Consider the following 27,905-nt stretch of genomic DNA (forward strand, 5'->3'; position numbering starts at 1 on the left):
AAAACAAGCAAATACAAACAATAGAAGGGAGACAGCACATTTCCAGTGCCACCCGTTTGGGCTATCTTCCTGAAAAAAAAAATGCTATGCAGCTATCAGCATGATCTAATCTCAAAGTATTCAGCACATAGACTATTCAGTTTGTTAACTGACCGAAAAGAATAGTGTAGATGGAAGCACTCCCAGCAGTACTGGCACGGTTTTCATATTTGCTGCAAATTACTGCAAGCTAGCCACACCTACTTGTTGCATGTAAAAAAAAAAAAAAAGCACTCACAGTTGCTGCCATGATGTATGTTTTATATTTTGCCAGAAACCACAGTGAGCATGTTTCAGGGGTCAGTATAAATGAAAGGTCAAACTTCTCCCTTGATGTAGTGTAATAAAACCCATTTAATGTTTCCTGTTCTATGGAAAAATGCTTGCCAAATACATTAAGTTCAGGTTCAAATGATGCTATGTACACATATTTATTATTATTGTCTATTGGTTTTGAAGGGTAATTCCAGTCCGGGTCACAATAACATGGCTCCTGTAATTTATACTTGGAGCTTCCTCTCAGTACACAGTATTATGCAAGGTTCTGGTTCATACAACAAAGACTCTGTACTGTATGTGTCCTCACCCCACATAGAATGTGTTTATCTTTAAAGAAAGCCTTTACTCACCAAGACCTTTTCAAATTAAATGGGGGAAGATATTCAGCAATCTGCAAAATAATTTGTAAGAAATTTATGGACATATAGGAAATGGGAGGGATATGATCAGGCTCCCAATTACAGGTTGACTGCGATGCTGCTTGATTGATTCAGCATGTGTAGTGTAGTGTAGTGGTAAAAAGAAAAGCTTTTCCAAGATGGGCTTCAGAATCTCACCAGGTGGCCACTGAAGCATGGCCCACATGATTCTACCTTCACCAGTGGGAGTCTTCACGAAACTACACTTCAAGGGATACTGTCATGGGAAAAAAATTTTTTTTTTTTCAAAAGCTATTAATAGTGCTGCTCCAGCAGAATTCTGTACTGAAATAAATTTCTCAAAAAAGCAAACAGATTTTTTTTTATATTTAATTTTGAAATCTGAGATGGGGCTAGACATATTGTCAGTTTTCCAGCTGCCCCAGTCATGTGACTTGGGCTCTGATAAACTTCACACACTCTTTAGTGCAAGTTGGAGTGATATCACCCTCCCCCCCCAGCAGCCTAACAGCAGAACAATGGGAAGGTAACCAGATAACAGCTATTGTACAGACATGAAAGCGCCGGCACTCATCCGCTCCTGACCCGTGGGTCCAGCAAGCCCCGGTGCATCAACGTATATCACGTCCCCGACTCCAGACAGGCTTCATGCAATTGTACAACATTGGTACGGAGCACACAGTGGCCGGACTAATTAAAACTTGAAAGGTTTATTGAAAATCCATTCAAATCAAAACATGTGGTATGGGTATAGCATTACTCCCAAAGCTTGACGCGTTTCTTGGCAACTCGCCACTTCCTCAGAAGCATCTGAGGAAGTGGCGAGTTGCCACGAAACTCGCCATTAACGCATGTTAATGGATTTTCAATAAACCTTTCAAGTTTTAATTAGTCCGGCCACTGTGTGCTCCATACCAATGTTGTTCAACCAGATAACAGCTGCCTGGTAGATATAAGAACAGCACTGTAGATATAAGAACAGCCTGGCTGAAAGCAGTTCCATCCTAAAGTGCTGGCTCTTTCTGAAAGCACGTGACCAGGCAAAATGACCTGAGATGGCCGCCTACAAACTAATATTACAACTAAAAGAATACACTTGCTGATTCAGGAATAAAATGAATTATTTGCAGTTTAAACAGTGCAATTTAGAAATAAAAACAACATCACAAAAATCATGACAGATTCCCTTTAACCAACATTGGGACTGTTACTTAATTAGTCCATGGGACAAGTCCATTTTGTGCAAATCCTTTATATCATACCCCACTGTTTGTAAACCAAATCCAATAGAAGTATGCCATTTAAAACAAAAAAACTATACATTACCAGCTGGGTACAGTAAAGTTATCAATTACACTGCAAGAACTTGCACAAATGTTTTGTCACATAGAAACGCTGCCCACACATGTAAGATCTTCTTGCTTAGCAAAAGTCATCAAAGGAGCATCTCTTTACCTGATTTGGCGCCAACTAAATAAGGATGAACGGATTGACTGGCTCCCAGGACAAAGATCATAATGAGGACCTTCATAGAACAACAGGGAAAGGACCAAATTAATGTGTGATTAGGACCCCATACATGGATAAGCTGCCAACTCTGAAGGGGCCCAGTGGCCAGCTTCTATCTGCTGAGTATGGCCAGCTTAATCCAAATATTATCAAGGTGGCTGTTAATGGAAACTGTGTAAGAACTATTTTAAATGTGTAATTGATACAACCCCAAAGGTCTAGTTACATTTAAAAAGCTGTTTAAGAGGTAACACTATAATCTGACAAAGGGGGTCGCAGACCCCCAGAAACATTGTTCACCGTGTTTTCTAGCAAACCTACATTATTGCAGCAACTGTGAGTACTGAGGCTATTTTTTCTGCTTGCATAACTGGCAGTTTGCCCACATTTATTCATTTCCATGCCCTTCAAATCAATAACAATAATGCATTGCATGAATGTGGAATCTCAACTGTACATAAATATACTTGTAGTCTAAAAGTATACTATTAAAGCATATCACTTTGGCATTTCAACAGAAGACTGGATTCTGTTTTCAAGTTTTGGACATTTGTCTTATGTTATGACAGATTATGATTCTCCAAGTATTTTAAATGACAATTATGACAAAACAAATGTCCATCTAGAGGATAACATCGGTGGTCATCTTCATTGTTCAATTCCAAAGCGCAGCACTGTCAAAAGAAAAAAATATATATACTTACAGCTATATAATATGTATATTTGTCCCACAAACTACTCAATATAAAAGAAAACTCACAAATCGAATATTAGTATAAGAACTCAAATTAATAAAAGACAAAAGTAAAGAACAATATTGAGTCCAATGTATGCACCTTTGTAATTAAATTATTTACAACTGTGTTTCAAACTCTCCCTCACTTTTCTTAATACTTTTTTTTTTTTTTTTAATATGTATCACTGGTGACAGTTAAAGGGATCCTGTCATAGGAAAACATGTTTTTTGCAGAACGCATCAGTTAATAGTGCTACTCCAGCAGAATTCTGCACTGAAATCCATTTCTCAAAAGAGCAAACAGATTTTTTTATATTCAATTTTGAAATCTGACATGGGGCTAGACATTTTGTCAATTTCCCAGCTGCCCCTGGTCATGTGACTTGTGCCTGCACTTTAGGAGAGAAATGCTTTCTGGCAGGCTGCTGTTTTTCCTTCTCAATGTAACTGAATGTGTCTCAGTGAGAAATGGGTTTTTACTATTGAGTGTTGTTCTTAGATCTACCAGGCAGCTGTTTTCTTGTGTTAGGGAGCTGTTATCTGGTTACCTTCACATTGTTCTTTTGTTTGGCTGCTGGGGGGGAAAAGGAAGAGGGTGATATCAGCAGTACAGCAGTAAATAGTGATTGAAGTTTATCAGAGCACAAGTCACATGACTTAGGGCAGCTGGGAAATTGACAATATGTCTAGCTTCATGTCAGATTTCAAAATCGAATATAAAAAAATCTGTTTGCTCTTTTGAGAAATGGATTTCAGTGAAGAATTCTGCTGGAGCAGCACTATTAACGGAATAATTTTGAAAAATTTTTTTTTCCCATGAGAGTATCCCTTTAAGTAAGCATTTTCATTTGCTGGTTAAAGGCACTGGGCAATGATTTCCTGTCATTTGTTGAGTAATGGAGCAGTGGCATAACTTAACTTTCTTAATCCACCATGGATCATATGCTGTGAATGCAAGCAGGAAGGAGTGTGCAATTTCTTACCAGGCCGCCGTCTCCCCAAACCCCCTCCACCAATGCGGGTGCAAGTCTGTTTATACAAAGTTATATCACTGGTATGGTTCGTTAGAGATCTGATTATAAATATATGGCAACATCTGCTTAAGTGAATGATGGGAAATGGTCTGTAACTTACACGAATATATAAATACTTGAGATGATTAAAGGTATTCTACGAGCTTTTTTTACTCATCCTTTAGGGTCCTCATAAGTTACACAGATATAGTTAATTTGGATTGAAAATCCATCAAGTTCTTTACGTCTCATATTGGTTACTGGTTGTTTTTGTATGCTTTCTTTAGTAGATCTTTAGTAGAATCAACAAGAGAGGCTTGCCCATGACAGTGATTAAATAGGGTAAAAGTGTGTAAAAGCAGACTGTAAACAGCAATGGGCACCATAGATTGGTAAACTAACCAAATAAAACACTGTTAAAACTCCAACAGAAAAAAAACAGCTATCTATCTAATTCAAATGGCCCTTTATCATTTTTATGTTTTCTACAAGGTAGTAGTAACAGATTTCTATTTGTTCATTTATAATAAACATATGCCTTGCTGTTTAGGGTTGTTGAGAAGGTACCAGATATACCTGTTAATGGTAAAAAAAGTCTTTGGCAAAATGCTCCAAATGCATTTTATTGATCAAAATGCTCCCACACCTAGAAACATTATTTTCAAATAGCCTGTGTGCCAGAGGCAAGTCTATATATAGCCCCAAAATCTTCAGGTGTAATTGCACTTTTGCGCTGCCCCAGTGTGTGTGTGTGTTTGGTAGATGCATCTCTATGGGTAGGACTACACAGACGTTTTCGGCGCAATCCGACACGCTGCAACAAATCGCATGCGGCGGAAATAAGGTAAGAGATAGAAATGTCGGATGAAGTCGCAGCGTGCATCGTCTGCATCCGACAGTCGTGTCGCGTCGGATCAACAATGAGACTGCTCCATTGCTATTAAGAGAAATTCCAAGTTCCCTTTCATTTAGCGAAGGGATTCAAGACTTGTGTTTGGTAAGATATTAATGATGTATATCCTATAATACCAGTGGAGTTACACATAGATTCTGGAGAATAAATCCAGTTTTTTGAATAAGATGTGCAAGCAAAGAAATTATAAATGTTTTGGATGTTTATGTAATAAAAGACACAGTTTGCCAAGTGACGGGAACCCTATAGCAACCAAACAGCAGGTAGCATTTACTGGTCACCTACTAAATACTTAAAAGCAAACATCTTTTGGTTGCTATGGGCTACTGCTACTGGGCAAAATCAGTGCAGTGCAGTTTTATTACATTTGGGGGGTATAGGTTTTTTTTCTTTTTGCATGTGTGTTAAGAAATTGTAGCATATAGCAAGGCCATTGTTAATTTCAGTTTTAGGTAATTGTAAGTTTGCAAATGATTGTTAATTTGAAGAGAATTCAAATATTTGCATCTGCTATTCCTTTATATTAAATATATTAGATTTATATACAGAGTATGTACTTTAATAAAAAATGAAGTTTGGCAGGGGTAGTCATATCAGGGTTTATATTAAGGTTTCATGGTGGGTAGTTAATAATTTCAGAAATTTAAAAGCAAATATTATTAAATTTTGTTAATATCTCTGAATGGCTATATATTAGATTAAAAGGGCTAAAGCATTTGATCTAAAAAGAATATTCTCCTTCTATAGGATTAAAGTCTACAGGATTTAACATGTCATAATAAATTATGGGTGGCTAGCCATTATCATGTCATTCTCATTGCATACCTGAGGTTATCAGTTTGTATTCCTTAAAAACATATATTTAGAAATATGTAAAATGAATCTTGATAATTTTTGGAGATGTATAATACTACAGTGGTTTTTGGGCTTTGAGTTTTCAGTCTATGCACTAATAGGTGGATGCTTACTGGACAGGATAGAAGCAAATTAGAGTTTTTCTTCCAGTGTAGGAAATACATTATGTGACAAATTCTTTAATGCTGGAGCTCAGCAACAACACTTTCTCATGTGGGGCTTCAAAATTGCTTCCAACTTATCTTGCCCATATAAATAAATATACATATTTTTTATAGATTTAATGTATTGCTTTAGCGCAATTTATAATGATTAACATATTATATGTGTTAAAGTAATATTTATGTGAAATTCTGAATGAACCATAATATGTTGAATATCTTATATATTGACAATGTATAATACAGGAATTAATCATGATAAGTCTACCTACCTCACAACGGTAACAGTCTATATGGTAATCTTTATCCATGGACACTACACGGATGGTTTCATCTGTGCCCTTATGAATACAAATAGTAAAAACGTATTCATTAAATCAATAACACAATAACACAAAATCACTTAACAAAGAATCTCTAGAAAATAAGTATTAAGAAGTCCAATAGGAAAACTTGCAATAAGACAGCTATACAATGCTAAAATGTAATAAATATTAATAAGAGACTGGAAGATGAATAGCCGAGGTCCTCAACAGAAAGTTTAAAGTAACAATAAAATTGTTTCCTCAGAGCAACTGATCTTTGGTAGCTTCTTTAAAAGCGGCAGAAAGCGACATATAATTTAAAAAAACAATTAGAGATGCATTAATCCATAATACTGTATCATACACAGTACAACAATTTGGCCAGAACCTAAACCAAATTCAAACCATATTTTGCATATTTAAATTTAATAGTAAAACAAAAAACAAATTGCGAACAAGCAATGGTCACATTCAGTAGAGCAGGATTTTCAAATCAAATTAAGTTTTCTGCTGAACCAAACCCTAAGAATTCAGCATGTTTGTTGTATACATCCATCTGTTGTACAGCACTGTCCATTTAATAATTTAGATAAAGACCACTGATCATTCTTACGAATGTAGTTCCAGACTCATGTCAGAAAATAAAAAAAATATATTACCCAAAAACTGTATCTCGCCATATAAATTAATTAATCAATCACCACTAATATAATTAACATAGTTTTCAGGTGTATATAACTTTGAGAGCATATAGGAAAGCAGAGTTTCTTGCCTGCAGAAAATGCAGAAGTTATTACCTCAGATGGTAGAATTGGAAGACTGCATACGGCACATTTTGGAGCTAAAATCCTGTATAGATGCAGAAAACACAGTTCAAAATGTACTCCAAATCAGAGAAACCAATTAAATGACATGTTAATTTACAGAATGGATATTTTCCATGTATTATGAAGTCAAAGTCAGGGATATCATTTATTTGGAGGAAAAAAATAATCAAATGGATTTCTGCCAAAAAAAATGTCTTAAGACAAATCCTATCAGTAAGCACATATAAATGGAAGAATGCCGAATTGGTGACAACAATAAAGGAGAAAGAAAGAATGAATAATTAATAGGGCCCCTGCAGAGGTTCCAACTGATCAACCACACTACCCACCAACACAAACCTAGGCACACTACCCTGTACCTGATTATAAAAGCAAAGTAGTGCAGAATGGTTTGGGCCATTTCTTCTGTCCATGGCTCTCTTGAGCAATCACTGACCAGGAGCATGTGCAGTTGAAGCCAGGATTATATTGGCATCTACTGTGCATATTCATATTCGGTCAACAACACCAGGATGCCATGGTCAGGAAGAGAAAAAGGCAAATATGAAGACCACCAACCTTGCAGCGTGACTCTGATTTTATGATCAGGTGCCAACAAGTGGGGCTGTAGCTGAAGTGTGGGTGGTGCTCAAATCTCAAAGAGTAACAAAAGCTTAAAGGAGACATGAAGTGGTAGAAGAAATAAATAAGCGTTTAGAGGCATGGATGGTAAATAAGATGCACATAAGACATGTGCGCACATAAGACATTTTTTATGCACATAACTGAGAAGGAATTTGAGGGAACATTGCTTGGAAGGATTACTGATCTAAAGCCTACAGTTCTACAGCGTGTCTGCTGCCAGCGCCGGATTTCATTGACTGCCGCCCCTAGGCCGCGCGGTCCGACCAGGCGGCCGCAAGGTCCTAGTACCCACCTACACCTCCCCCTCCCAGCGCGCCGGCGAAAAAACTCTGGCGCAGCTGCTGTAATTGAATGGGGACGCACACATAATGCGGCTGGGCGGCATGCCGCCCCTATTTTTTTGCCGCCCTAGGCCCGGGCCTATTCGGCCTTGCCGCAAATCCGGGCCTGTCTGCTGCTTTATTTCATGTCATAGCGCTCAGGTAGAAAGGACTTGACACTTAACTTGAAATGCATTCGTCCCTGATAGTGCCACCTAATACCTTTGATTGCTTCATTATATTGGCTATCCCCTGATGTGATGGCAAATACAACACTCATACGTAGATTGAGATCTACAATGACCAACAGCACTCAAGGACTGCTAACACACCATCAACAGTGCAGATACAAGGGAAATATAAAGTTTACTTTTACATTTATCACTCTACATGGAGGTGAACAAGTGAATAATTTTTGTTTTAAGAAAGGCTTATAAAACACAAGAAAACAATAATTCTTACTTGTGGTAATCTTTCACACAGTAGATCTTGTTTTCCATGTCCACAGTGAAAGGCACGCCATCTAAACATTCATTACAAACCACACAGCGGAAACACCCAGGATGAAATGATTTACCTAGGGCTTGTAAGATCTGAAATGGAATTATACATCATAAACATACTTCCAATTACACTGATGCCAAAGGAATAGCATATTTTTCTTATAGCATCACATAAATAACACATACACAATAAATGATTGAAAAAACATGCACCTACAGTGCATATAATGTATTTAGATATATTTAGTCGTTATTGTACTCTACAAGGTAACTTCCTAATACCTGAGGTGCAGGAGGATTTGCTTTGGGTGTGGACAAAATAATTGTAGTGGTGCAGTAAATGTATGTCAAAACAAAATGGCAAGATTCCAGATAGGAGAAATTAAGTTGACATTGAATTAATATTCTTAAATTTATAATATAATGTAGTAAATGAATAGACTGTTTTGTGATTTGTGTCGAGGTCATGTAGAAGTCAATGGTAGAGGTCCCTTGAACCATTTGAAGATATTTGTATCCTTCATGATGTTCGGTTTTTTCGATGGTTTTTGCTTAAAAACTCTATAAATTTGATAACTTGATCAATTTGAGTATTCGAGTTTTCTCCCCGATTGTACTGATTCAGGTTTTTACATTCGCGTTTTTTAATAAATAAGCAAACATTCAAGTTGTGAGTTTATTCAAGGTATAAAAAACCTCAAAACTGGACCTCTGATAAATAACTCCCTAAATGTCTAGCGAATGTTGTTGAACAGCAGAACTGCTGATTACCTCCAGTGTGCATACCTGGGTGAAGCAGGACAGATTTTAAATTGTACAGAAAGCAAATGAGTTGTCAGCATTGATACAGGGGCTGCCTTTTGCCTATGGGAAGCAACAAACTAGCCAGGCTTAAACGGGTAAGTCACCTATACGTTAACTTCCTTTTTGAATTCATATACACTATTTTCATTTTGGGTTCTCTACACCATAACGTTTATCAAAGATTTTCATTTAGGAGCAGAAAGATCTATTTGTCAAAATGTAAACTTTTTTCTAAATATATAATTTTCTGCAGCCAATCTATGTTCTATTGTAAGTAGCTTATTGGCCTTGCAAGCTACTTGCAATCTCTGACTGGATTGCTTCTGGTGCAGTGCTGGGGGTGGGGTCTAAAATATCTATAAAGTCTAATTGTCTGGGAGACAATAAGCAGCATATCATTTTAATATCACTTCTTGTTACAGAATTAGAAATAGGCAAATATTCAGGCAGATTTATAATCTTAGATTATCCTGAAAAATGGAATATATACTTCCCCTATGTAAACAAAAAGTTCTCCAAATGAACAGCCTCTAAATTGAAAATATATAAAATCAGTTGCCATTTAACATAAATAGAATTGAAAGGGGTAAACAATACTGGGCTGATTAATTTGACAAAAATAAAGAGACAAAAATTCTTCGTACAGCACCAAAGGCCACATCGGCCTGAAACGTTGCTGACCAGGTTTGCCATGAAATTTTGAATAAAGGCATTTTTTTAAACGACAAGGTGCTGTACGAAGAATTTTTGTCTGGCTGTTCCTGGTGGATGATGGACCACTGATGGTACGTGCACCTGGCTATTGAGAATTCAGGGTTAACCTGAGCTGACTCTAATCAGTTTCTAAAAAATAAAGACATGTAGAAGTTCAATTGACCTTATAATAAATATTTAACTTTAAGGCCTACCATATCCATGATCCAGTGTCCACACACAAAGCACCTGTCTGCTGACTGATGGAATCCAGAATACTGAAACAAAAAGGCAATGGTTTATTAATAAGGTTAATGTGAAAACATTTTTTATTTATTACATTTATAACAACTAAAGGTCCCATTTCATAAATGTTGTTTGAAAACTTTAGTTTTATATGATGTACTGGGGTAAACTTTCAGGATCTGTTCTGATATATAAAAGCCTCAGCCAAAAAACTAAAAATGTATTGTCTTTAAAATGCTACTTAAATATACCTGCCATTATATTCCCCTTGTAAGAAGTAGAAAAGAAAAAAAAAATATTATGGCTTGATAGAAATGTTTACCTTGAAGTTGGTAAGAAAAAAACATGCATTTAAAGCAATGTTCCATCTCAGCTGTGCACTTTTGAGGCCAGAGTACACAATAAAATTGTACTTAATCTGACCTATGCACACAATGTATTAAAAGCAGCCACAAATATAGACAAGCCAAGAACAAATTAGAGGGACCATTGATTTAAAGCATTTGAATTAGCTGGGACAGCTGAAACTATTATTAGGTACAAAGAGGCATTCCCGGATTTGTGGAAAGGCCACCAAGGCCCGGGCCTAGGGTGGCAGGATTTAAGGGGCGGCAGGATTTAAGGGACGGCATGCTGCTCAACCACACCCACAATGGTTCAAACACACTGGGGATGCACAGGAGATACGATCACTTTTTCTAAATTTCCTGTGGCCCAATCCCCATTGCTCCAGTCCTTATGATGAAAATTTGCACGAATAAAGGTGAGGGGACAGGGACGAAGAACGGCAGTGGGCCTAGGGGCGCCCGCTATGTAAATCTGGCCCTGCAAAGAGTTCAATGAAGCATGGGAAAAACAAGCAGGCTAAAAATGGCATTAAAAAAGTGGTTTATCCATGAGTGGGTTTCTGATAAAAAATAAATGATTTTAGGTGGCGAGAACATTGTGGAAAATAAAACTTTTATTTAAAAAAAAAAAACCAGTAATTTGGCATCAAGCCAGAGCAATTAATTACTGGAAAACTTTGTGAGTTTCTGTATCAGAGTGAGGCAAATTGGAAGATTTTGAAACGTTATTTGTCATCTGTTTATACAACCGAGGATCCAGACTTCCGTTTAACGTAACCCAATTTAACAAGCTTACCACCTGAAACCTGCAAACTTTTTATATAAAAAAAAAAGAAGCGTGCAGTCAAAAAAATTCAGCATAAGGGAAAGAAGATCAATTGATGCAAGAACACACAAACAAGTAAAAGAACTTGCTCTTGTTTCTAACATGAGTTGATAATAAATCTGCCTGGATGAGTTGACAAATTCACTTAAGTTGTACTGTTAGCTATATAGCATTCTCTGTTAGCCAGCAAAATACAGAAGACACTTCCCAAAAAAGCCCTGAATTAATAATGTCCCCACAGACGCAAAGATTTTTCTTTGGTGAACAACCGATTTTAGTGCAATCCAACCAATCTATGAATCTGTTATTGTGAAGTTAATGCGAATTGAACGTTCGTGCATCTAACGATTTTTCGTCCGACATCTGTGAGAAAATTGATCGGCCACGTTAAAAGATTTTCATTGGTTACAGTGAAATCTATCTATGTTTGCATGGCCAAGCAGGAAGCTACCCTCAGTTTTCCTGGCTTCAACTAGACAACATCGCTTGAAATGGTCTTTTTGGTTGATGGACAAATCGTACATTGTTAACGAAAAGATCTTTACTTCTATGGCCAGCTGTGCACCTAAAACAGAGTGTACTCAATTCAGGGTTAATGTTTCAGGATGGAGAGGATAGTGAAACATTTAAAGCATCAATGTAAATTCCATGGAATTGGCAAAAATAGATACATTTTGTTGCTGCAAATGTATGTTCTCTGAATAATTCCAAAACTTACCAAAAAGTCTTCTTCACAATACACTTTACCATTGACAAAATAAAATGCTTTTCCTCTGAGTTTTCTACCTGTAAAATTTGAAAAGCAGACATAATAATAATGTTAGGTGTTTATACATCTACAGCTACAACATACATCTTTTCTTAGTGTAGCAATTTTACCTCTTCAGTGTTTAAAACCTCATATATAATAATTAATCCTTTAATAACAATAGTATTTATTAACAAAACCAAAATATATTTCATAATATGCACATGATTTTGAAGCAAGTAGTAAAAAAGAAACTTGTGCTACTAAAGGAGCAATATGTGCAGATGTCCAGATTATGGAGCTATATAAGGCTGGGGAAGACAACATCTGAGGTACACACTGGATCAGGGAAGAGGATTTAGGATTTTTTGAGAACTGGGCTGATTGGGCAGTCTTATTTTCTGGGAATTTTAATAGTACATTTTAAGTCTGCTGCATGACACATTGCGGAGTCCTCAACCAGAAATGATGTTATATAGGGAATACACATTTCTTACAGAACTCTTTGAATTACAAATTCATAAGTAACAAAACACCCCGCTAATTGGGAGCATGAAAATGTCATTAATATAGGCTACAAAACAAACACTCAATTTCAGGAGAACAAGTTTTGAATCGGTAAGAAGAACTACCGAATAAATAAAAATGTTGTATAAATGTTATTCTATGGAAATAATAAACATTCTAAATATAATCAATTCAAATTGAACTGTTTCTAAAATAATCAAGTTATGCTTCAGTATCATTCTCTCAACTAATCTGTCTCTCTTCATGCCGAGTAAGATTTTGATTGACAGCTAGCTGAAAAATCTGACTCAACGCCTGCATGACGAGAGAGAGACTGTCGAGACGGGGAAGTATTACAATAAGGAGTGAGTATATAATACTATCTAAAATAAATATAAATGTATTCTTTTCACACAAACATACAGTACCTGATTCCACAGACAATGTAAGCCATGATACTTGTACGAACCATTTTCAACCCTCTATTTGGTTCACAGTTACATGCAACCCCTCCCTCGCCTTGATCCACTGTGAATTAGTGGATTCTAGGAATTTAAGTTCCTCAACATTTCATAGAATCTTTTTTTCCACCCACTATCAAAAGCATAGGGACTTCAAGTCCCAGAATCCATCACTTCACAATGGAACAAGGTGAGGAAGGGTTGCATTACACTGAGTCTAAGAAGAAATTATTCCTGCAAGTATATCATTGTTTCCTTTCAATTTGTAAGTTCAGATAGTCTTTATGGACCATTTATTCATAAGCCCATCTGAATGAGCACATATCAAAAAATGGGTATATTTTTCCTTTACAAATTATTTTTAAAAGACACTAAATGGAGGCAGTGCTTAGTCAATAGGTTGAGAAATCAGATAAATGTATTATCAACTTGATTTTGGCTTAATATTACCACTTAAAAGCAAATCTGCCTAAATACCATCAAGGGTCTACTTTCAAAATTAGATTTGGTTTAATTATTCCCTCAACAAATATTAATCCATAGCATGAATGTTATTGTATACCACTGAACTAAATGCAATATGAAGAATTTAATTTATCAAGCATTTGTCCAAATAATAAAAGTTTTACTTACTACAGGCACTGCAGATAAAACAACCGTTGTGGTATAGGTTTCCCATTGCTTGGCAAGCTTGACTTGCCCCATAAACTCCTTTGCTGCATTTTACACACGTTCCTAAAAAAGGCAAATATTCAACATGTTCATATAGTCCATTTTGAACATTGTCAGTATCATACCAACTGCAGTAATACAAAGGCTGCACAGTAAATAGCAGCTTGATTCCCAAAAAAAGTTGGGACACTGTGTAAAATATAAATGAAAACAGAATGCAATAATTTGCAGATCATACAAACCATATGTTTAGTTATAGCTAGTATGAAAATAACATTCAAATGTTGAAAATTAGGAATTTTCTGAAAAGATATGCTCATTTTGAATTTGATTCCAGCAACATTTTCCAAACAAGTTGGGACGGGGCAACAAAAGCTGAACCCGCTGCAAATCTCTTCCGCGGGCGACTGATCACCTTCAAATGCTTACCCACCAGCAATAAAATGAATCACTGATGGTAAAACATTGCTTTTCTTTCTGAAGTCGTCTGAAGTTTCCTTGCAACAACTATGTTTTATCACTGGTGATTCGCTTTATCAACAGTGGGACAGCATTTGGAAGAGATTAGTAGAGATTAGTCGCATGTAGCAGAGGAGATATGTTGCAGGCCACTAATCTCCTTGTCTAGCTTTGCCCTAAAATGCAGAAATGCCGCATGCACCAGTGACTGACTAAGGGTAAGGCCACACGAGGAGATTCGGGGAGATTTTGTCACCTGGCGACTAATCGCCTCGTCTTTTGCGCAACTATCTCCCCGAACTGCCTCAGCGTTATACCCCATAGGCTAGAATGAAATGTCGCCTGCGCTAATGCACACGCTGCGATGCGTTTTCTATAGTCGCCTGAAGTTGCCTCACTGAGGCAACTTTGGGTGACTATTGAAAAATATAGATCAGGATTTGTTAGACTTTTTTTCCCATGTCTGTCTTTTTTTACATGCAATCACAAAATATTGTAATTCTGCCACCGAGTTAAAACAAAATAATTGCCAAGCTTATATTTGTCTAAAATCTACAAGTCAATGATCTTACTATGGAAGAAACTGTTTATTTTAACATGATGCATAATAACTATGACCATATCCTTATAAATGGTGCTCACTAATATATTCAGTTATAATTGGTTCTTATAATTGGTGTTGTGTCACATGACTCAGAGCCTTGTGTATGTAAAAACGTATCCCCTGTTATGGGGGCCGCATCGCTAGAGCAGTGAGTGAAATTGTGCTCTCTGCACTAGAAAACCTGAATTTTCCAGTCTTAAAGTTACCAGGAGCGGCTTTTTGCTCACCTTGCCTCATGGCAGAAACGCCCCAGACCTTTGCAGTTCTATGGCCTGTATAAAACACTAGGGGACAAATTCACTAAGCAACAAAAATACTCTAGTGGCGCCTTTGCCGCACTTTGCCAGGGTGCCTCTAATTCACTAAAATCCGAAGTTGCGCTCAGGGAGGCGAAAGGTAGCAAAGTTGCGCTAGCGTTAATTCGTCACGAAAAGCAAAGTTATGCTAGCGATGCCTAATTTGCATACAGCGCCAAGTTAAAGTACAATGGACATATATGTAGCAGCAAATACATTACACTACAAAAGCCTGGGAAATCTTTATAAAATAGAGTTGTTATTTTGCCCTATACATGTGCCCACTGTATAGTTTAGGTGCCATATGTTAGGAAATGTAGGGGGGAAGGAGGGTACCCCCATAAAATTTACGATCTTTTTCAGCCTATCACCATTAAAAAAGTAAAAGACACCAGCCTTTTTTTGAAGCAAGCCCTATCTACTCTATTGCACTTCGCCTGGTCTGAGGTGGAGAAGGCAAGTCTGGTGCAAGAGGTAACGTTCAGTAAAACCTGCAAGTTAGTGAATTAGCGTAGTTACGTCCCATCAATATAGAGCAACTTTGCCTGGCGTAAGGGTGCGAAGTAACGCTAGAGTAGGTCCACTTCTCTAGCGAATTTACACCAGCACCCGTTAGTAAATCGGCGAAGTAACGAATTGACGTCACGCTGGTGAATTTGTGGTAGCGTGAATTTGCCCCTAGACCCTCGGTATATTTCTACAATAGGAGGTATATTATTCCAAATATAATTTACATTATAGTTGTTTTACAATGGCTGTAACTACTGAAAATCATACCAATATAAACGGTTTGTCAGAATATGTGCAACATCCAGATGTAAAAATAATGTGTTAACATTAGTTTTTACAAAAATTCTTTTTTTTTTACAAATATATGACACTAAGGGGGTTATTTATTACAGTCCGAATTTATCTCAGTATTTTCTGCTACAAAGTTCAATCAAATCCGCTCTGGTTTTTTACACTTATTTATTATTACATTTTCCCGAAAAATTTGCTTTGCGGGAGAAAAAATAAGATTTTCGCAATTTTTTCATTCGATTTTCATGATTTTTTCAGGAAATTTTGACCCAAAAACTCAGAGAAGTTAGGGTCTTTCTACGAAAACCATCGCACCATCAAAAAAATCATTGTCACTTCTCCCATTGACTTATATGCAACATCGACAGGTCGGAGATGCTGGATTTTCAGATTCTGACTTTTCCATCCCCGGGTTTGATTTTTTTTTTAAAGTCCTATTTTATAAAAAATAAATTACAAATTTTTTGTGATTTTTGCATTCGTTGTTTAGTAAATAACTCCCTATGTAAAGCTATAAATCTATTTTGTTCCCAAAAAGGACAATTTAGAAATATTGCATCCAGTTAACTAAAGTGTGCATGCAAAATGTGCACCTGTGCAGAACAAATCGCATAAAGTCATAGCTACTCTTCCTCGACCAACTAATACAAAAGGGGAACAGATATCAGCTGTAAAAAAAAAAAACCCTTAGAGCACAATAAACATTCAGGAATTGTGGCAGACCACAATAGTGTATAAAACCTGGTCATGGGGAAAAATGGTTTTGTTCAATACTATAAACAGGTTTATTGTAACCAGTAGTGCTCCTCAAGCAGAATCTTGTACTAAAATCCAATTTTTAAATAGAGCAATAAATTAATAATACATTTTACATCTGATAAGTTGTGGCCTCGTTACTGAATGGAGTGATGTCATCAGCATGTTTAACAGCATCTAGAATTACACAAACCAGCACTTTGTACACAATGGCCCCTGCATTGTTCACCTTTAAATTAACTTTTAGTATGAGGTAGAGGGAGATATTCTGAGACAATCTGAAACAATTTGCAATTGGTTTTAATTTTTTAATATTTGCAGTTTTAAGCTTTTTAGCGTTTTATTCAGCAGCTCTCCAGTTTGCTAGGGTCCAAATTACCCTAGAAACCATGCTGATTTGACTTAGAGTCTGGAATACAATAGGAGAGGACCTGAATAGAAAGAGGAGAAATTAAAAAAAAGGTAGTAATAACAATACATTTGTAGCCTTACAGAGCATTTGTTTTTTAGATGGGGTCAGAGGACCCCTGCTGAAAGCAGGAGTCAGAAGAAAACGGCAAATAATTCAAAAACTATAAAAAATAATTAATGAACGTCAAGTAACAAGTTGCTTAATCTATAACATACTTAAAGGAACAGTAACAGCAAAAATTTTTAAAAAAGACAAAATGAAACTTTAAAAAAAAATTTTTTTTCTTTAAAATTGCAAAGTCTTTATTACGAAACAACTTACCGAAACTCTGCTTGCGCTCCTCTTCAGAAAGTGATTGGGTGATCTATCATGCAACGTTAGATTTCTCCTCCTTGCCTTCCTAATAGGAGTTAGCCAGGGAGGAGAAATTGAGCGCTGCACGATGGATCGTCGCCATGTTACCTTTTCTGAAGAGGAGTGGAGTTTTGGTAAGTTATCTCTTAATAAAGGCTTTGCGATTTTAAAGTTTAAATTTTTTTTTATGTTACTGGTCCTTTAAAGGTGACCCACCCCTATAAGACACAAACTCCCTAGCAATAAAGGACACAATGGCCTAAGCAATTTAGGACACACATAAAGGCCACAGTTTTACAATCACAGTACTACATAATACTAAGCACCTTTTACTAATGTCCCTTTCATGCATAGCCCCAGACCAACTGAACTAGGATTCCCAAGGGGTTTCTAGAATACATTGTTGCAGCAGTTGGAATGACACAACCCTGCACTATGTACGGAAGCAGAAGTTCAGTGCAGTAGGGTGTCAGCAGAACAGAGGAAGACAGGAAGAGTTATTTCTGGTAGCGGTGGATTAGAAAGGGAAGGCAAAATTAAGTGCCTGGTGTGACTAAATTCAGAATGGGGCAAATGTGCTCAGTGCTGGAATTAGAAGAAAGTAGGGTCTTGAGGATTAAAAGGAAATAAGTAGGATGGAAATTAGTATATTGTAATGAGGATCAGAAGAACGGGGAAACTGGCATTGGTCAGTGCTGCTGGGAACAGAAAAATTTGAGGAATGCAGCACTAGATGAGGCAGGGAGAAGCATTCAGTGCAGTTGGGAGCAGAGACACTAGGCAGGGAAAGGTTTTTTCTGTGAAGTGGAATCATAACAAGCAGGCAGGATAAGACAAGTAAAATCAGTGGCAATAATTAAATAGGTAGCTGCCCCAAATCCCCCCGCAAAAAAGTGCATACTCTCACACAGTTCCTCCTTAGACCAACATCCACTTAGCTGCTTATTTATGTTTAAGTTACATAAGGGGCTGGAGACTACATACAGCAGACCCCACGGTTTGAGCTTTCATGTCTATGTTCCTCTCCTGAAACAGGGTTATTAGGAAAGGGAACTAGTTGAAAGCCAGTGCTGTGTGAGCAGCACCAGAAAAATATAAAAAATAGAAAGCAACTGAAAAAAAAATCAATTTTGTTAATGAATTTAGTTTCATATAAACAAATCAATAATATCTAATACATTAACACACCCTTTAAATAAAAGAATATTATTTAATTTGTGGAATATAATGAATATATGCATAACATTTATAATTTGTATGCAGCTAATAATAGTCACCTCAGAGTTCCATGACCTACATAAAAGGTTAATTTAACTTCCTGTGACCAGGGGCAATCCTGGCCCCTTGCTGCCCCCCCTCCTCCGTAAATTCGCTCTTTAAGTACAAGGAGCAGCATTTTTGCTGCCCCTGGCACCTAGTGGGGCGCTGCTGCCTGAGGCGACAGCCTCAACTTGCCTCATTGGCGAAGCACCCCTGCCTGTGACTTCTAATATTTTCATAAATTACAGTTGGGAGTGCTATATACATGGTATAGCAACGTGCCACTAGACAAAAAAAAGTCAAAAAGGGGAAAAAAAGCTTACTTTGACTCCAGTTATAGCCCGCTCCTATAACCATAAAAACAGCCATACAGCCTTTACATTCTTAAGTCCACATCTTTCTCACTGCCCCTGCCCACTTGTAAAATATAAAAAGGCAATGTGAATGCCCAGAAGCACCTGTTGGGAAATGGATTTCACCTTCCAAAGACTTTAGAATCACGCACACTGTCTCAGAGCTGTAAAAACTGAGAGAGAAGATTTACATATCCCTAAGCTTGAAGAAAATATTTGTTAACTTCCATGGAGCTGATTGAAGGGTGGGGGAAGGCTGCAAACACAGGCATTAATCAAAGTTGATATGGGAGTTCTGTGACTTTCCTGCAGGAAGGCTTTTTCGAAAGATTTAGCACATACAAAGTTATCACTCAAGTTCAGGCTTGTAACATCAGTTACTTTATTGTAACACAGGCATCAGCTCAGTGATAGTGTTTCAATATAGTAATTAGTGGTGCTTGCGAAGCAAAGCATCACTACTGTTATCTTGCAAACTTATTTTTAGTGGTGCTTGCGAAGCAAAGCATCACTACTGTTATCTTGCAAACTTATTTTTATTCTTCTTCCGTATGAAAGTTTGGCGCGTAACTAGTCCCGCACCGTTTGTCCTAGACCCATGAATGAGGTGTCAAATCGTGCGGCTTAATCGGGAATGGGGTGGTATAACTTTTCTAAGGGGTGGGTGGTTAATTGCCCCTTGCGGGGGCAATTAACCACCCCGAAAAGTCCCATAGATTAACATTGAGGCCAACTTTTGACGGATTCTAGCGCAGAGAGGGAATCTTGTAGAAACGTTAAATTTACCACATTTGAAGAGGTTTGCGACCTGTGTCAGATGATACCCCACACGAGGGTATAAGTTTTACCCCCGGGGCAGGAGAGGTCCCCAAATTTGCCCCATTGACTTATAATGGGGAATTTATCGAATAATTAGTTTGTCGCAGACCCATGAATGAGGTGTCAAACCGTTCAGCTTATTCGGGAATGGGGTGTTGTGACTTTTCTGTCCTATTTTGGGGACCCAAAAAAGTGAGCGGAGCCGCAAACAACCAATCAGATTTTCCCTATTGACTTCAATGAGAAAATGTAAACAGCTGTAATTCTCACAGTAATAAAGCCAGAGCTCCCAAACTTGCCACCGTGGGTCACTGGGTGACTGCAGCCAAAATTTACAAAAAGTGGGCGGAGTCTACAACAGCCAATCAAATTTCAGCCATTCAATTAAATAGGAAAATTTTAAACTGCTGCCGCTCTTAGACGGTTAATGGCAGGGTCCTCAAACTTGGCACAGTTGGTCACTGGGGGACTGGGATTAAAATTAAGAAAAGTGGGTGGAGCCAAAACCAACCAATCAGATTTCTTTGATTGGTTTTAATGGGAAAAATTAAGAAGGCTGCCATTCTCTCAGTATTGATGTCAGGGACCTTGAATATCACAAATGTGGTCGCTGGGGGTTTCCACTTCAAGTTTAGAAAAAGTGGGCGGAGCCACCAACAACCAATCAAATTTCATTCATTGATTTTCAATAGAAAAAAATAGAAATGCTGCCATTTTTACACATTAAATGACAGCATTCCCAAACTTTGGTATGTTAGTCACTGAGTGACTGTGGTTCACAATTAGGAAAAAAAGGGGCGGGGCAACAACAGCCAATCAGATTTGGGCCTGAGTTTTGCCACGGCAAGCACCACTCACATTTTCTTCAGGAAATGTACCTCTCTAGTTTTTATTTTACAAGCCTGGACTGGAGTAATACTTTGGAGAGTGTGTGTGTGTGTGTGTGTGAATGCCAATTTTTTTTTCTATGGTTTGTCTCCCTATGCTGTAGACTTAGCACAAAGCACATGTGCCCACCATTATACTTATATGTTACCTTAAAATTACAGTTACTTCTAAATTACCTTTTTTTCTGGGGTAAACAGTTCAAAATTCTCCCTTGGGCAAATGTTATATGAAGACACTTATTATATATTACATTATAAGCAAACACTGTGCATAGGGTATACTCCCACTCAGAAGCAAAAAAATGGGGGTATACAGACCCGGATTTACGGCGAGGCCGCATAGACCCGGGCCTAAGGCGGCAAAAATTAAGGGGCGGAAAGTTGCCCAGCAGCAGGGTTAATCGCCTTCATCTCGGAGCACTAAGTGATAGGCGCTTAGCACTCCACTAATAAAATATGCGCATGCGTGCAATATTGCGGGAGGGAGGGGGTGCTGGAGGACGCTGGCCTACGGGCGCCCTCTGGGAAAATCCGCGCCTGGGAGTATACCTTTATGAGCCATGCCTGGGCTTCTCTGTAACGCTTACGTTTCTCCACACATTTCCCCAGAGAGAAAGACTTTTTTCCAGCTGCTTTCCATCTTTTACGGTTTTTATAAAGTTTCAATTTAAATGTTCCCCGTCTGGTGTTTCAGTCAGGCAGCTCAGGTGCAGAATCTAAACTGTTAAAATGTTGCACTATTTAGTTTAGATACCTCTCAGCAGCATCTCTGGAGTATTAGCAACTATTGTATCAATTATTGCAGCTTCCTTTAATGAAACTCAGGGATTCTGCTCAGTTGGGCTAAAGATAAGAAATGTATCAACTAAATGTATCAATTTAGAACAGTTACAGATTCAGCAACCCTCTCCCAGAGCTGATTTAAAAAGACAAAAAAGGTCAATATTGGAATAATGGTCACACACAGAAAATAGCAAGTAAATGGAAAAAGTCTCTAGTTTTTGTTAACTATCTAAAACCAACTAAACTGAAAAGTGTTGGAAGGTGAACAACCACTTTAATGTGGCCCTGTTGTCTGCATTTTTGGTAAGTTTGCTATATCTGCATTCACTTCCAACATCTCTGTTTACATGTTCTATACATTTGTAGTGTTAATTTTTCACATTCTAAACTAATCACATTATATTGATTATCAAAAAACTTATGTATGTCACTTTATCTCAATGTTCATCTTCACACTTGCTCTGCTCTTATCTCCTGTCACAGCTCGGTGATCAGTTTGCTGCTTGATCAATTAGAATCAGTTGTGATTGCCCAGACATGTGTGCAGCAGTACCCAGCTTTTCCTCTCCCTATTTATTAAGATATCTTTAGGGGAGAAAATTTCAAGGGTGATTTGTTCCATCGTGATTCGTTTACAAGTGATATTGACAAGTGATATTGACAAGTTAAACAAGGAGTTGTACAAGGAAAGCCATAAAGGTTGGGGCACACAGGCAGATTCGGGGAGATTAGTCGCCAGGTGAAAAATCTCCCCGACCTGCCTTCCCCTGCCTCACGAGGAAATTAGGGCGACCTCGGAAATCAAATCACTCCCAATGCCTGCCCCCAGGTGATTTTCATTTTAGCCGGTGGAAGGCAGGGGAAGGCAGATCGGGGAGATTAGTCGCCACGAAGAAGAGGAGATTTGTCGTCTGGCGACTAATCTCCCCGAATCTGACCATGTGCCCTGACCCTAAGGAGAGCCTTTGCAGGGGACCCTTAAATCTGTTTGTTATTGCAATAAATGGACTGCTTAAAATCTTAGAAGAGATTCTGATGCACTTCTGATGATCTTACTGTCAGGGAACTTTATATACCGGAAACCACTTGAGGTTAAAAAAGATAACGTTTATCTGACACAAGCTCCATGGATTCTGAACTCACAAAACATCAGAACCCTGAATAAAGAAATCACAGAGTTTTTATAAACATGGGAATGTATGCCTAACCATTATGAGAGCATAGAGATATCACTTCACAGCACAGAAAAACAAAGAACTGCTCAAATAACCAATGAGATAGTCTTCCTTATTGTCAAGGTAGTATTACCAAGGCTAGCTTGAGAACGGAGTCCATCCAAGTCAGGAGGGGGGCTCCTGAGGGCTTCTGCATACACAAAATTTTATTTTCTCTCAGTACCAACCTGCTGCAGACTCCTCTGAGCAGGGCCAGATTTACATAGCAGGTGCCCCTATGCCTGCTGTAGATCGTCACTCCAGTCCCCTCTCTTTTATTCGCTCAAATTTTCATCCTTCATCATCATTCATCATTTTCACCAGAGCAATGGGGATTGGTGCACAGGAAATTTAAAAAACTTGTGTATCTCATGTGCATCCCCAGTGTTTCTGAACCAATGTGGGTGTGGTTGGGCAGCATTGCGCCCCCTAAAATCCTGGACATAGGGCTAATTTACCTACTAGTAAAAAAGCAATGGCAAAAGTAATCACATGTGTGCTACTTGCAGGCACAGTGCTCCCTAAGGTAGTCACTTTCTTTAACCCTCCTATTTACATATCTTCCTCCCTACTTCAATCTACATACTCCAGCTATGAATTACAACTACTTGCAAGACCTTTGTCCTCTAGTTATTTCCAATTCACAAATGTGAATATTTTCCTACTTTTACTGTCTGCAGGAGATGTCTCTCTTCAAACCCCTGGGTCCTGCTCCATACCAATTTATATTCATTCTTGTTTTTCTGTCCCATTGCTCAAAGCATTTTCGTTACTCTACTGTTTCTAATCGTATTGATATTCCAACTCCAACTTCCTTCTTCCCACTTGCCATTTGTGACCTTCTCAACACCCATTGTTTAACTAACAAAGCCACATTAATACATGATCTGTTTTGCTCTGAATCATCTACTCTTCTCTTCTTTCATCTAAGGACAGCACATGAAAAGAAAAAGGGGGGCACATGAAATTGGGGGGCACAGAGAGTGGAAAAGTATTTGGAAAGAACATTACAGAGAAAGGAAACCAGAGCTGGTAGAAAACAATAAGGACAAAAATAGCAGAGAGTAGTAGGAAATAGAAGGAAAGAAATAAGCAAAAAATGTTAGGGGTGGATAGGTGAATAAAGGTGAGAAATATTGAGAGTTAAAAAAAACAAAACAACAAGAGACAGGATTAACTTTTCAATAACCGAAAAGAAGGAAGGCAGGCTACAAAGGAACGAGAACCACAAACTTAAATGCAGATGGGAGGGTTGGAGATAAAGGGAGGACAAAAACAGCAAAAGATGGCATTGAAGACTATGAGAAGAGAAGAAAAACGTGGAGCACAGAACAAAAGTTAAAAAAAGAAGAGAACAGATAAAGGGCAAAGCAAAATGTAAGAGGGCGGCAGAAAAGACCGGGGTACAAAAAAAGGAGAAGAGGAAAATGGTTATAAAATTATAAAGTAACAATTCATGTTACTACCCCATGCCTGCAAGCAACATATATATTTGTATTTAGTGCAAAGATAAAGATATATTATTAGTAAATTAGTAAATTCGTAAATAGTAAGTCATGCTGCTTATTAGAAAAAAGTAACTTAGAACATTCCAGTATAGTGCAATATATAATTTTCATGTCACACAATTCAGAGCTTTTCCCCGAAATCTAGCCAAATTAGTAAATTGTATGAATTGGTAGCTACAGAATGGGATACGGACGTATATACCCTCCAACTGTATATAATTTATCTGTAGCACAAAAAAAGAAAAACACGCAATGCCCAAAGATAACTAAACCCTAAAAGTGAATATGGCTAAAAATACCATATTTTATATAATAAAATTATTGCACCAACCTTCTCAATAGCAGCAATGATCCAGAACTTGTAAAAGGGTTCACCATCTTGGAAAGTGTCATCACATGCAGGGGCGATCCTGCCCAATTTGCTGCCCGAGGCGGCCTTAGTTTTTGCGCCCCCCCTCTCACCTTTAGCGCCAGACGGGTCCAGGTCGCTAGTGTAGAGAGCGCAATTGTGCTCTCTGCACTAGAAGAGCTGGAATTTCCGGGTTGAAATTCGGCTCTTAGTTACCAGAAGCAACCAGGGGGGCTGCCGCCTGAGGCGAGTGCCTCAGCATGTCTCATTGGGAGAGCGCCCCTGATCACATGCTTAGTAGGCTCTGAGCAGTTGTTGAAAAGCAAAGCTTAGGGGTTGTTGCAAACTATAAAGCAGAAAATGAGTTTTTTTTGTAATATTAGCTGATGCTATAAGACTGGTTATTAATTGTGATGCTAGTTGCACTGGTTTCTGTGCTGCCATGTATTCTAGTAATCATCTGTATTAATTACTAATTACATTTCAATGCATGTAAACTTTGTAATTGTATAAATCTAAGTAAATTGGTTTAAATGATTTGTATTATACTGTAGAACCCTTAGGTTACTCTAGGATGATGTTGCTATTTACAAGGTATGATAAAAGCATGCATTTACTAATCTCTAATGGCCCTAGTCTCACACAGATTCTGAGCTAGTCAGGAACCAAATTATAGAATTGTAACATTTCCACAAAATAAAAGCAGCCTTATAATATTAGAAAGTGCTCCATCGCATGCAGCCTTAATTTACCAAACTCATAACTCACCACATATAATCCAGAAGAACAACAGGAGCAGAAAAGTAAGTGACTTTAGAATCAGAGGTTGAGCTATAATGGGGCAGGCTAAGCTACAAGGATTTTAGTTTAAACAGTTTTACATTTAAACATTTTCCACACAGTTGCATATATATGGTTCTTGTTATATCTTTCACAAAACAGAACTTCTGAAGATAAAACTAAACAAACGTAACTTCATGACTTGTATGAGAACAATCAAAAACAAAGCAGCAGTCGGCTGTATAAAAAAGCTCCCTTCACTTATCTGCAGCCTGTGGGATACAGAGCATCTCAATACAGAGAGGCCGTCTAAAAAGTCTGCTGCTTTGTTTTGATTGTGCTTATGTGAGTCAGGTAGTACAATGTGACTGTCAATTTCAAATGTTGCCATGTTTAGTGAAAACCTTATTTCAAAACCACAAAACGGGCAAAAAGTTATTTTTTCCAGCAATAATTTTGCTTTGAGGAAAAACTTTCTTTTTAGCATTACAACTATTTTAGTAAAAGTTCAGAAATCACCAAAAAAATGACATTTTAACATGGAGGTACTTACCAAAATAATCAGCCTTGTTATGGGCATCCATTTCCTGCTCTACATGCCTTGTTATAGCTTCAAGTTTTTTTTCAGCTTTAGATGACCCTTGTTTTGAACTCTGAGAAAGAGTCTGACAGGGTAGTTTTATTTTCATCAGTGCAGAGCTATCTTGCAATATATCCGTATGGTCAGAATCTATGGTGGAGGCCGGCCCTTGTCCTGAGGAGTCTTTACAACAAAAAGGAATGGCCTGTGGCTGTTCGTCAACAGAGCTGTGTCCAGAATGAAATGTATAATGAGGTGATTGCTTCTGTTTTATCTCACCAGGGAAATTATCATTATATCCGACACAGTATGAAGCACTTATGACATCATTTGAGTTTCCAAAACCAAGAGAATTAGTACTACATAACCCTCTCTGCTCCCCATGAAACTCCTTTGCAGCATTTGTTTTAGACAGATATACATCATCAGAATTGTTCTGCGTATTAATAGAGCTTGGCGATGGCAAGTTAAACAACTTCTTCTGTGGAATGTTTGTATGAGTATCATCTCCAAAAATAACTGATGATGAAATTAAAGCTGAACATTGCTTAAAAGGTGTCTTGTTTTCAGTGAAATTCTCTGCCATGGTATCTTCAACCTCACCATGTCTTGAGTTTTGATGTGGCTTGCAGTTTTTCATTGATGAAGAATTTACATTAATCTGTAATTTTTCGAAGCCAGTAATATTGTTCTTTATTGTTCTTTCTCTTTCCAAGCTCTCAATACTTGGACTGATAGCTTTCTTAGAAGTAAACTGTTGAGTGGGAATAGTATTGCCAACTTTACCAAGTGGACTAGGTAACATGATTTCACTGTCATGTTTGAACACAGACTCTTCAGATCTATCAGCAGAATCAATATCAGGTTTACCTTTATAAGACTCTCTGTATGTTTTGTAATCAGATGGACCTACTGAAGAATTAGATAGACCATTATAGATGACTGGGCCTTCTTCTACGCTTTTAGGCAATGAATAATTGTACTGGTGAGTTAAACCATTACCTTCACTTATGCCAGTGTCTGGAATACTTTTCTGCTGATTCTGAAGATGAATTTTTGCCATCTTGGCAGCAAATATCCTTTTTGTCTCTTCAAATTCAGGGTTGTTACTTAGTCCCTTATCCACGCGAAAAAGTCCATCTTTAGACGCCTCATATAAAGTCAAATCTTGTATGAATTTGCTTGCTTCCAGGCTTAGTTCATCATATGTATCCATATTTAAGGAAAGTTGATAAAGATTTTTTGTAAAAAAAATGTTAAACTGTTTAACGGCAAAATAATTCTGTAGCTGGTATCCAAATGATAAACAGTTACTTTTTGTCAGGAAAGTTTGATAGTTCAAATATCATAGCTTTGAACATCTACTAGAATGAATCCGATTTCTTTATATGCATGTCAGCAAATCTTTCACTAACGTACAAGATTAGATTTCATTTATAGGATATTTTTACAGCACCTGTAAAACAAGAATTTAAAAACATGATATTGCAGGTGCAACTTTTTGAATAAATACATTGTCAAGAAATAACATAAACCATGTATTTTCTGTGATTAAAACAGTAGGTAAAAAGCAGGTTTGACACACGTTATTTTTTATTGAACTCATGTTTCACAAGGGGGTTTACTGCTGCTTTAAATGTGAATGTGCTCTGCGCCACTCAGTGTTATTACAGAAATGCATATTTTGAGCAAAAAGTGCTTGTGTGCTCTTCAGGCTGAAATCATAGGGGGTTATCTTTTAAAATCTGATGTTTTAAATAAAAAAAGTCCGACCAAACTGGGATCCATGATTTACCCTTATTTATCATTAAAAAACCACAGAAAAATCTGTTCAGGAAAAATCACAACTTTTGCACATTGGTGCATGAAAGCCACAACTTTTTTGTGAAAAGCCCAGTTTTTTGTGAAAAGCCCAAAATGTT

The 27,905-nt window shown here is 37.6% G+C and overlaps 1 protein-coding gene across 5 annotated transcripts in view; it reads right to left on the reverse strand.

Moving 5' to 3' along the window:
* Positions 1-1,763: 1,763 nt before the first annotated feature.
* The window catches only part of limd1.L (LIM domains containing 1 L homeolog), a 30,919-nt gene continuing 4,777 nt past the window's right edge, over positions 1,764-27,905 (reverse strand). For 4 of the 5 annotated variants that reach the window (XM_018266738.2, XM_018266737.2, XM_018266735.2 and 1 more), the window contains 8 exons: positions 25,957-27,439; positions 13,730-13,831; positions 12,099-12,166; positions 10,177-10,239; positions 8,424-8,554; positions 6,988-7,039; positions 6,158-6,226; positions 1,764-2,881 (listed from right to left, as the gene is read on the reverse strand). In XM_018266738.2, the coding sequence (XP_018122227.1) occupies positions 2,768-2,881; positions 6,158-6,226; positions 6,988-7,039; positions 8,424-8,554; positions 10,177-10,239; positions 12,099-12,166; positions 13,730-13,831; positions 25,957-27,199 (1,842 nt within the window). In that variant the 5' untranslated portion in view covers positions 27,200-27,439 and the 3' untranslated portion in view covers positions 1,764-2,767. 5 annotated transcript variants of the gene reach the window in all.

Source organism: Xenopus laevis, chromosome 6L, assembly GCF_017654675.1.
Source record: "Xenopus laevis strain J_2021 chromosome 6L, Xenopus_laevis_v10.1, whole genome shotgun sequence".
Taxonomy (NCBI): domain Eukaryota; kingdom Metazoa; phylum Chordata; class Amphibia; order Anura; family Pipidae; genus Xenopus; species Xenopus laevis.